This window comes from Branchiostoma lanceolatum, chromosome 18, assembly GCF_035083965.1.
Source record: "Branchiostoma lanceolatum isolate klBraLanc5 chromosome 18, klBraLanc5.hap2, whole genome shotgun sequence".
NCBI classification, from domain to species: Eukaryota; Metazoa; Chordata; class Leptocardii; order Amphioxiformes; family Branchiostomatidae; genus Branchiostoma; species Branchiostoma lanceolatum.
In genome coordinates, this window is record NC_089739.1 from 10,171,135 (window position 1) to 10,182,160 (window position 11,026).

General features: G+C 41.7%; 2 protein-coding genes across 2 annotated transcripts; both read right to left on the reverse strand.

Annotated features, from left to right (window-relative positions):
• Positions 1-5,001: 5,001 nt before the first annotated feature.
• LOC136424424 (tripartite motif-containing protein 2-like) lies at positions 5,002-6,505 on the reverse strand. The gene has a single exon (XM_066413023.1). It carries the CDS (start codon positions 6,483-6,485, stop codon positions 6,021-6,023), a length of 465 nt encoding a protein of 154 aa, XP_066269120.1. The 5' UTR covers positions 6,486-6,505; the 3' UTR covers positions 5,002-6,020.
• A 17-nt stretch (positions 6,506-6,522) lies between these two features.
• On the reverse strand, positions 6,523-8,602 carry LOC136423930 (uncharacterized). Its single transcript, XM_066412331.1, has 4 exons — positions 8,425-8,602; positions 7,771-8,070; positions 6,584-7,576; positions 6,523-6,527 (listed from the first exon to the last, which is right to left on the reverse strand). Exons 1-4 carry the CDS (start codon positions 8,600-8,602, stop codon positions 6,523-6,525), a joined length of 1,476 nt encoding a protein of 491 aa, XP_066268428.1.
• Positions 8,603-11,026: the final 2,424 nt, after the last annotated feature.

Here is an 11,026-nt window from a genome sequence, read left to right on the forward strand (position 1 = left end):
TAGATTGCAACATGTTCATGGATTTGAGCTCCTCCTTATATAAGGAGAATTTTACAATTTATGTTGCTAAATCAAGTTAGGATCTTAATGAGCCTTATCCTCGGGTGGTCTCTTTTATCCTGCAGTTCTTCTGGATATAAATCAAAGTGGCGGATATATGTAACCTGGCGGATAAAGGTTAATGGAGGTTACAAAAATTAAGTTTGTTAGGCTTCATTCTGTGAAAGGACCTGGGGCTGACTCAACTTACAGCGACACAAGAATGAATTCGAAGGCCATTGAACTGTTAGAATGGTGCTCTTCAGAGTCACACTTCATCAAAATTTATATTGTTGCCCGGTCCAGTATAAGGAAACAACGGTAATATGTCCTTTATACCCAGTGCATCTAGAACATGTACAAGTAGTTCCCGTTATAAACCATACTGAGAGAGTGGATTGAACTGTTTACAACCAGTAATATAGCTCGTAAAAAGGTTTTTGCCTTTTCTTTCCCTGGTAACCTCTCGTCATCATCGTTATCTTCGGGCCCGCAAAAGACTGTGTTTCCCTTTTACCATTTCAGCGTGATTTCACTACCGGCTCTATGGGAACTACCTGCTGTAAAAGAATGAAGTATTTTCTTTCTGCTCTCTTAGTATCATACTAAGAGAGCAGAAAGAAAATACTTCATAATGGTTTAATGTGGATAATACCTGTACCAGAGCCCATAAAGGGTGCTATATTATCTTTAGGCCATCTCAGTATATTTTCGTTTCAGCTTGAGTGTCGTAGTGGATGAGAATTCACTCCTGATGTTTTGTGATCGCCTACGTGAAAACGGCGTCGTGTGGCGCAAGTGATAGAGCGCGCGGCTTTCAAACAATGGGACCCGGGATCTAATTCCGGGTTGTGCCCAGAGACATGTCCGAACTTGCGGCCCGACGTTGTGCCCTTGGGAAAGGCACTTAACACGACTTTCCTCACTTCACTCAGGTGAAAATGAGTACCTAGTCATCTAGGGTTAGGGACGTCCCTCGGATAGGACGTTAAATGGAGGTCCCGTGTTTGGGGAGAGCCACACCCCGCGCACGTAAAAGAACCCACCACACCTTTCGAAAAAGAGTAGGGGCATGCCCCGATGTGCGATGGTCCAAATCCTTCTGTCTGGAGTTAGTGATTCACTACATTTCACCCGGATGGAGGCCTGGCAAACCTCCATCTCGTATCAGTCATACGGTGATTTACACCATTCACCCAGACGGGAGACCTGGCGCATACCCGTCTTGTATTAGCCAACGAAAGGGAATGTCACCCCGCAAGGGGCGGTATAACCCCGACGGTGCACGTCGCACGTAAACACGTCGCACGTAATTATATAAGCACGTCGACTACCAACCTACCTACCTACGTGAAAATAAACGCGATTTCACATTGAGACCGGGCAAACATAATCGGAGCTGAGCTTCCATACTCTACTGAAGTAAAAATAAGTGCTTATGCTTTGGTCCCTATTACGCCGGTGCTTGTAGAGGTGTAGTCCCGGCCGGGCCCCGTAAACTACCCGGCCGGGCCTTTATTCCAACTGGGACCGAAGCATAGCCTCTCGGATGGGACATAAAAGTTATTAAAACCGAAGGCCCCGATGTATAAGTAGAACCACACCTCAAATACGTCAAAGAACACACCACGCTTATCCATAAGAGTAGCTGTTTATCCCGATGTGAGTGGATACAAAATTACAGTCTGCTGATCTGCGCATGCGTAAGTCTGAAAACGATCTTACCCATCTTGGATACGTACAGAATTTGTGCAATCTGCCTTGGGGTGATATTTTGCGATAAGAAGAATGAAAACATTCAAGTTGGCTATCATGAAAAAGTATTCTTATCTAAGTTTTCTTAACTGTTATGGTCATGTAGGGACAGCAAATTTTCTGAAACCTTCTCTTACTTACGAAATTCCCTCACAATTTTGAGTGAACTATTCTACTGTGGCTTCTAATTTATCGCCCTCTCTTGTATTGGATAAGAATACAGCCATTGCCAGTGCCGGAAAATAGTAATGGGATCAAATTTTGTCTTGACCTGGATGCATGCTCTTAGATAAATATTGTCCAGTTGAGCGTTTTTTTCTCTCGGCCCCCCTTTCGCACCATTGACCAATGTTACTGCAACATTTGCCAATTGTCACGATGCGTTGACCAGGTATATGTCTCTAGTGCAGCAGTCAGCCCATTAATTTCATGCTTCTACCTGCATCTAGCCTTTTCGCTTAAAATTGTTTTGAAATGTTATGCAATCAGGGTCTAAATAGATAAAACATTTTGAGCAACTTGAAGTGGTGATCTGTATGTTTGTCAAATTGAATTCGATGATTTGTACATTTGATCTGAACATGAAGGTACAGTATGTGTATGTGTTACACTTCTGTACGTTTGGGACCGCATAGTGATGACATCCCTGTGATTGTACATATGTAAATACTTTGCGTTTGGGATTGTATCTCATTAATATGTATAAGCAGCAACACCTGTGCTGCATTGCTATGTGAACCAGTCAGAATTGCCTTGAAGAAGGTGACAGATGGTCACCGAAACGTCGGTGGAATAAATCTCTTAGTTGTGTAAAAATAGTCTTTTTTATTCCATGAAGGTAGAGAGTTAGAGATGACGAGAGAATGAGAGAGATGATGGGAGAGAGAGGGAGGGAGAGAGAGAGAGAGAGAGAGAGAGAGAGAGAGAGAGAGAGAGAGAGAGAGAGAGAGAGAGAGAGAGAGAGAGAGAGAGAGAGAGAGAGAGAGAGAGAGAGAGAGGGAGAGAGAGAGAGAGAGGGGGAGAGGGAGAGAGAGAGAACGCCTTACTGATAGCCAAGTAGATTTGTATTTTTGGAATTCTAAAGACATATGAATTTTATGTCTGAAACCAGGAAGTAAAATGTTAAAGATACCTTGCTTCAAACATTATTCTGGCAGGATGCTGGTTAATCAAATCAAATCAAATCAATTCAAATGATTTCTACATTAGGTTTAATCATGAAGGTTTAGAAAATGCTTGAGGGGCAGCCAAATAGAATTGTATTCTTAGAGCGTGAGGAGATTTATGAGATTGAAGACAGGAAGCAAAATGTGAAGGGTAGCTTGTTTCAAGCAGTATTTTTCTGATCTACTGAGTCCTGAGGTCCTAAGTCCTGACTTCAATTGCCCAGTCAACCTGTCAGAAGTTTCTTTTTCCGTCCGGCAGCTTCAAACAGGTTTGGCTCAGTTGTTATTAGAAACTGAGCTGTACAACATTTCAACTAGAAGCCGAACCTTTCAAGCAGATACAATACGCATGCAACTAAAACCAACAAAAAAGGGTTCGAAAACCTAGCCTCCTTTGCAGAAGGGTAAGAGTGGGCAGCAAGAACGATTTTTCCAGTAAAAAACCTGGCCGAGATATATATGTTTAAAATCGCGAATCAGCGCAAAAAAAAAAAAAAACGCCAGCGCCACCCAGAAGGCTTGCAAAAAATTACGTTTAAACCGTCGTCTCTTCGTTGTAACTTTATCAATTGAAAATTTTCTGAATATCAGTAGAAAGCGTGTTTATTACCGCTCACAGTACTCTATCCAATTAGTTTTGAGAGCTATGTTGTGGGAATTTTCGAATTTACCTTGACCATATCTTGCGACCACGAGAGCGGACTAAAACTAAAAATATGTCTTTCATCAACTTTAAACAAAAGTGGTTCTTGCAGTTGAAAATGTTGATGGCCCAAACCCATGTCGCTACTTTATGAGCCCACGAGCTAACTTGTTTTGAAAAACCATGACCACAGTATGTCCAGAACACGAGTTTGCTTCAGTACCATGGGAAGCTGCAAGGGGCCCATAATCTTACCACTTTTTTTAAAATTTTGCCAACACGTACCAACAAACCACATATCATAAAGATCCATCTATGAATTCCCAGGCTATACTGTTCACAACGACACCAACACACAGATTCGTCTTGGCGAAGATGATAAAGAATAGCTCGTGTACGGAGGTTTGAAATGTCAAATGTGTCAAAAACACTTACAGCATCAAAAATCGTTTTATAAATTGAAATACATTCATAGCTTTGAACTCCTCGTTGCCCTCTTCCTGCTCCTTATATAAGGAGAGTTTTACAATTTATGTTGCCAATCAAGTTAGGATCTTAATGAGCCTTATCCTCAGGTGGTCTCTTTTATCCTGCAGTTTTCTGTGCCTGCTTTGAGCCCTGAAACGGTTGTCCTGGACAACGCTGACGCACAATATCCTCCGGTATCTAAGTTGCTAGGTAAGCTCCTATGCCAATTATAACTACCACCCCGGGGAGCTCCGTACCTCAATGAAACGGTTGGCTGAGAATTCCCAGTCGTGATGTTTCGCCGAGTTCTGAAGCTTCCGCGGTAATCGAATCAATTGTCTTGTAATGCCAGCTTTAAGGTTGATTTACAACAAATGAAAACATTATCAGCTAGAATCTAGTTTATAAAAAAGAGTGGAGCGTTGGATATTCAAGGTCATCTCAACTAGTATAACCCGAAATTACCATTTTATACAGGCATCCAAGTATTTTATTTACAATACACTACTGTATAAATCATTTTATGAACAATAATAGTTAGGGATATTTCACATATGGTGTGCGTTAGCTCTTAGATATGAAACGGGCATGGATGGTATTAAAAAAAATACTGCGATTTAGAAAATGCTTTTGAAGCTCATACCACAACGTCATACCTTTGCCAAACGACGATAAGCTTTACGACTAACGTATTGCAGATGTTGCGCGTTGATTGTGCGAATGCGGATCTCATCTGCATAGGTTTATCAGCTAAGCATCCGCTCTACAGTATGTATAAAGTATGAAAGTCTTATCTCTGCAAAGAAGGATAATGATGGATTTCTTCAAAATACGACGAAGGTTATGATTCACATTTTGGCGCTCACTGATACAACCTATAGACTGCAAGTTGGACCCTAATTTGAAGGCGACGCCTGCTGATAAAGCGTTGAACTGACTTTTCCTCGTGAATGATATTCGATTTCCTGAAACGAATACGTCTGTGTCCCAGCTTATGATACATGGCTAGAAAGCAATGTAGTTTACAGCTCTCAAAAAACAAAAAAATAAAACAACCATTAACTATACGTTTATTCTGTTAATTATATTGATGTATCTATATCTCAAATTAGTCGAGAGCAGTATTGCTAAGAAAAGATGACTGTTTAAACCTTCATTCATTCATGAGAATGTAAGAGTGTCAAAATTCCCAAATCATGATATTTTGATTTGTGGTCACTTTGTTTATTTACCACATACTAACCATAAATACGCGAACATGACCTTAAACGCACGTTCGGGTGACGTGCTCCAAAGACACCTTTCATATATCTGGCGCGAAATTTACTCTCGCGAGAGTACAATTTGGCGGTAACGTGCGTTATTTGGTGAAAACAAGGGTCAGAAGGTCTGTTCAATCACAAGATTGGATTAGAACTAAAAGAAACCTTTCTATTCGACACCATCCATGTAATAGTTAAAAAATGACTTAAGTTTTAACGATTACCAGAAAACAAAACTATTACAGATATCCTTACTTACTTAAAAATGACCCTACACCATATAAAGATGTACATCCATTGTAAGAAAATAATGACTACAATACGTTGATGAAGGTTAGACATCCAGGTAATAAGATACGCCAAAATAGTTACTCAAGCAACTGGATAAAATTTTGAAACAGTCAAAGCTGTTTTAAAATTTTATCCAGTTGCTTGAGTAACTATTTATGGGTAATGATTACAATATTCTATTTACATCTATGGAAAGAATAGTAACAATTCTAAAGTTGATATAACATATAAGGCCCTTTTCTGGTCAATATCATGGATGATATCTGGTAAGATAAAAAACAACGAAGTATGTTTTGAATGGCTTAAATCTTACAAAGATAATGAACTCTTAAGTATTGTACAAAATATTGTCTAATGTATTTAGATTTGACATATGTTTAGCGAAGTGCAGTAAAATCATAGATAATTAGGAAAAACTGTCACTGAATGGTTAAAATAATCAGTCATCACCAGCTGCCCTTCCGGTCCCACGGCCACGCCTTCTACCAAAAACCCAGTATCAATGGTCCGGACATACTCGCCGTGACGTGTGAACATCTGTACTCTCTTGTTCCCAGAGTCCGCCACGATGATGTGACCCGAGCTGTCTGTACAGATACCGCGGGGAGAGTGTAGTTGACCTTCACCACTTCCCTCACCTCCAAACTTCAGCAGGAACTTCCCGGACTCGTCATACATGCGGACAGAGTTTGCGAACCAGTCCGACACAAGGATGTTTCCTTCCCCGTCCACAGTGATGTACCGCGGGAGTCTCATCTCACCCTCTGGATGTCCGACCCTCCGCACCAGAGAGCCGTCCGGACGGAACACCTGCACTTCACCACGGTCTGCATCAGTCACCAGGATGTGGTTATTGCGCATGTCCACCGCAATCCCGCGGAAATGCTGCTTCGGAAGGTCAAACTGTGTCATGGCGGTCCCACCCGTGCCGTATTGTACAACATGATCGGCTGACTTACCCATCCCCACTACCCATAGTGCACCGTTACCATCCATAGAAACATCATGTGGCTTCATGTCCTTGTCCTCTGTACCCGGTACGACTGTTGGAAAGTGACGGAGGTAAATACCCCCTGTTTTGTGAACTTGGACTCGTTTGTGGTTCATATCAGCCACAAATATCTCGTTACCAGGCGACACAACAACGCCGTGTGGGTAATCAAATTTACCAGGTTCTGATCCCTCCCCGCCATAAGTGATTATACCTAGTTTCAAGTCCTCAGTAGTCCAAGAAGCCGCTCCCTCTGCCTTTGCTGACGTGGGTCGCTTTTGTTCTGTTCGTTTTTCCTCTTCCGCGCTTTCCGAGCCGGGTATTGCGGTGGTCTTGTCTGCGACGTCCTTTACGGACGGTTCTTCTCTTGCGTTTTTTCTCACGGCGTCCTCTTCTACACTTGGAGTACCACTATCGTCCGCTAGGTGTGTCTGTGTAGCTACATCTGCCTTCTCGCCTTGTGCCGACCAGCCGCCAGGCGGCTTCTCTCCCCTGTACTCCAGTGACCAGCCACCAGGCGGCTTCTCTCCCCTGTACTCCGTCACGTGAGATGTGACCTGCTTAGTGGCCTTCTCGGCGTATCTAAGGGCCTGCTGGAGCTCTTTTTCAAGAACTGCGACCGTCTCAAGGGCTTCCTTCAACCTGTTCTCTGAAATGGTCAGCTTGGAGCGCAAGGTCATGAACGTGTCGGAATCCACCTCGGCCTTCTTGAGGTTTTGGATGAGCTTTTTTATCTTGTGTTCTCTGAGCTGATCCTTCTGCACCAGAGCCTGGACCAGGCTATAGGAGAAGCCCTGGTACTCCAGACTCTCGGCTACCTGCAGATGGAGGGGCAGGGCGTCCGAGAACAGGTTCAGAGCAGACAGGCGGGTCCAGATCTTGGGCGCCCCCTGACGCTTAGTCTGAGGACTGCCTCCAACCTCGATGTCATCGACTGTCTGCTTTGGACGTCCCTTGATATCTGCAATGCAATTGAAATATTTTGCACATCATTAGACTAATTATCTGATATTTTACTCGCTGATAGAAGTATGAATAATTTGGTGTCTATGAAAAAGTTGACTACTATAATGCGCACATTTAGAGACTCATTCTTTTTTTCAATGTTGGTGATTAATGTTTAAGACTCTAAGGTATGTCAGATTAAAGACGCACCGTACAACAGCGCCTCCTGTGTGACTTTGATAGGTACTTCAGCATCAATCTGCAGTGACTTGACGCCCATGTACAGAAGTCTTGGGTCGGAGTGATTCGCCATGAGCCTCAGCACTGCTGTGCACTCTCGCGGTATGGTGAAGTGCACAAGGATGCTCTTGCCTTTCTTGTAACCCCTGAACTTGACCTGTGACCTTCCAGTGCCGCACAGCGACCTCAGATTATATCTGTATCGATCTACGGTTTCCTGGATCATGCGTGTGTGACCGTGAACGACTAAGTAGGCGTTGGCCGTTGATCCTAGAAATATCAGATATAAAAACATAATCTAACGACATGAGTTTAATGAACCTCTGAGCATAGCACAAAAAATTAACAGTTTGGGTCTTTACTGGGATTATGTAACAGATAACATGATAGATCATTTTATGTAAAAAAAAGTCATATTAACAAAGCTCAGAAAAAGTAATAACATCGGTATTATTACTAATTTATGTTGCTTTATATCATTTTTAGCGGAATTTATTTTTAGGAGTACGCAAGCGTTTAAGTCGCTTAATACACAATACTCATATGTTCTTGCAATATGCTCGATGTCATCCTAATCACAAATGTGTATTCTTCTGAGTCGTTTCAAAAAATACATTTACTTACCATCTGCGCTTGCACCATCAGTGCTTGTTCCCGGCTGTAGCTCGGGATTCTCCGGAATCTCTCGGCCAGGCGGTTGGAACGGTCTCAGAACGGTCCTTACCAGGTCTGCTCGCCCCATTCTCTCCAAGATCTCTTCAACAAACTCCAAATTCTCCTGGTCGATTTTGTCCAGTTCCATTAGCTTATGAAAAACGTCCACAGCATCTTTGAGTCTTTCTGCCCTGCCTTTTGGAATCTCACAAAGACAATATAGCTTCAACAGCTTCGTTTCTTTTTTTGTCAAAGCCTCAGATAAACGCTGTAGAATTTGTACGAAATCAAAATGGCGTCTGTTTGCCTCTGTCACTCTTGTGCGGACCGGAGTTGCCATCCTGAAACGGCAAAATGTTAGATCAGTTTTATTTACCTTCAATGGTAAGCACTTAGACAGTAATTACAATTTTTTACATATCATTAGTTTTGAAAAGTTAACTGATCAATTATGTGACTTTTAGTACAATCAGTTTAATTCACATTGAAACAAGCGAGCAACCAATCAATCAACCAATCAATCAATCAATCAATCAATCAATCAATCAATCAATCAATCAAACGAACAATCAGTTTAATTCACATTTATTCAATCAATCAACCAATCAACCAGTCAAACATAAACAACCTTAAGCTAACCAGGTTTCTCTAAGGTACAACCGTCCAGCCAGAAGGACAAAACTACATGCGTTACATTAACATGAGTGCCAAGCGGCCCTTTGATTCTTAATTCTCGAATTGCTTTAAAAATCTGCTTTTACTACATAATCTATGAACTAGCCGGATTGCTATTTGTTTTAGGTCTCGAGTACCCTGCGTACCCGCCATCTTGTTTATAGATTGCAAACTTTACTTTTGTGCGTACCGAGCAAACAGTGGGTCAGAGGTCAGCCAAACGTCAGCTTGCCAACTTGTGTGTTTAAACTAACAATGATTAACAAGTCATGCGGACGTGCCGAGGGGGTGGGACGTTATATCATGGCACTGATAAGTGCCTACTACTAACTTATCTTGCCATTAGGTCATTACTGAGGGGTTGATGTTTTCACATGGTCTTTAACGATAGGTTGGTTAAAATGAGATTTATCTATAATTGTGAAATTGACATTTAATGCAGTCGTAGCTTTTCGCCTACCAATATTCATCCAACCAGAAATGTTAATTAATTGGAGGTCATAAATTTGGTCTCTTTTATCACCTTATCCAGTAGTACTCTCCTTGGTAACTCCCGCTTCTAATGATTAACCGACTTGTCAAATGTTAGAAACGTTTCGCTCACAATACTACAAAGCATCCTTAGTTTTACAGCACGTTAAGTAACAGGCGTTTCTCGAGAATTAATTCTGTAGTTTGAAAAACAAAATGGCTGCATGGCTCTGCCACGTTTACATCACTTCTAACCATGCTGCGAATGTAAACTCTCTAACAGTAGTGGAACCAGTTTAAAACTTACCTGAGTGAAGTAACCGGAAGACCATAAGATGGAACAAGGAACAAACAGCCTGATTATCCACGACACAATTCCTTGGTAGTCTCAAGTCTGGCGATCAAAGTGACTCGCATACGTGACGTTGCTCGTAAATATGGCGGGTAGACAACAACGGCAGTCCGTTACTTGTTGAACTTTGATCGCCTGCCGACCGTTGGCAGGTATTCATCGCGTGATGCATTTATATTAGCAAAGAACGCCCCACGGCCCAAAGTTCGTTGAAGGTCATCAGGAATAATCCTATCTAGCAAATAGTTAGTGCATTTATTAATATGAGCACACTAAGCAGTATGTGACGACGAAGCATTGTTCAGAAATAAGTATCGGAGACCGAACTCCTTTGCTAAGTTTTATTGACGTAGTATTGTTATGGTGATTAAAATATTTCATTTGCCCTTCGTGGCTATAAACCATAAAAACATCTATTGTCACGGAGTGACAAATATCATATGTGATGTTTTATTTCCTCTATGGATTTAGTCTTGCGTTTTGTGTACGCCTTCATGTGTGTTTTGACGTGCTTTGTGAATGTTTGTATTATATTTTCAATATTATTCCCAAGGCTAACCCTTTGTAATAGCCTTCGGCTAGTTAGGTAGCCCTGGTTGTATTTTTACAGCCAAATAAATCAAATCAAATCAAATAAGTGGTGTCAACCTGGTGTGTTTCTGGCTATACAGATCAAGAAACTGATTTATTACTAGGACGATTTGTATTGTCAGCTAACGTACCTGATACTGGTATAGTCTGCTCTTTTTCCGTCTAAGTTGTTTGTACATCTAGTGATCTAAAACTTTGGCTCCTACCGTCATGTCTAACTTCTAATTCTAATTCTAATTGGGATTACCCCACATCTTACCCCGACTAGGACGTATCTTGTTAATGTCATGGTGCTTTGAAAAGTCTAAGAACTTCCTATCACAAGTTGTACAGCTATCATCTTTTATATGGAAAATAATACCATTTGTGCTGCTAAATCAAGTTAGGATCTATATGAGCCTTATCTTCAGAACCTGTTCTTTTATCCCGTGGCATTGTGCACGTAATCTCAATCCTGTAACGGGTTTTCCAGAAAACATTGAC

What these genes read in the sequence shown, in the direction of transcription:
- LOC136424424 (XM_066413023.1), bottom strand. Translation starts at nt 6,485, where the DNA reads ATGCGCAATAACCACATCCTGGTGACTGATGCAGACCGTGGTGAAGTG.
- LOC136423930 (XM_066412331.1), bottom strand. Translation starts at nt 8,602, where the DNA reads ATGGAACTGGACAAAATCGACCAGGAGAATTTGGAGTTTGTTGAAGAG. An exon ending in TGATGGTGCAAGCGCAGATG is followed by an intron (nt 8,071 to 8,424) that starts GTAAGTAAATGT and finishes TGATATTTCTAG; the next exon opens with GATCAACGGCCAACGCCTAC. An exon ending in ACAGGAGGCGCTGTTGTACG is followed by an intron (nt 7,577 to 7,770) that starts GTGCGTCTTTAA and finishes ATTGCATTGCAG; the next exon opens with ATATCAAGGGACGTCCAAAG.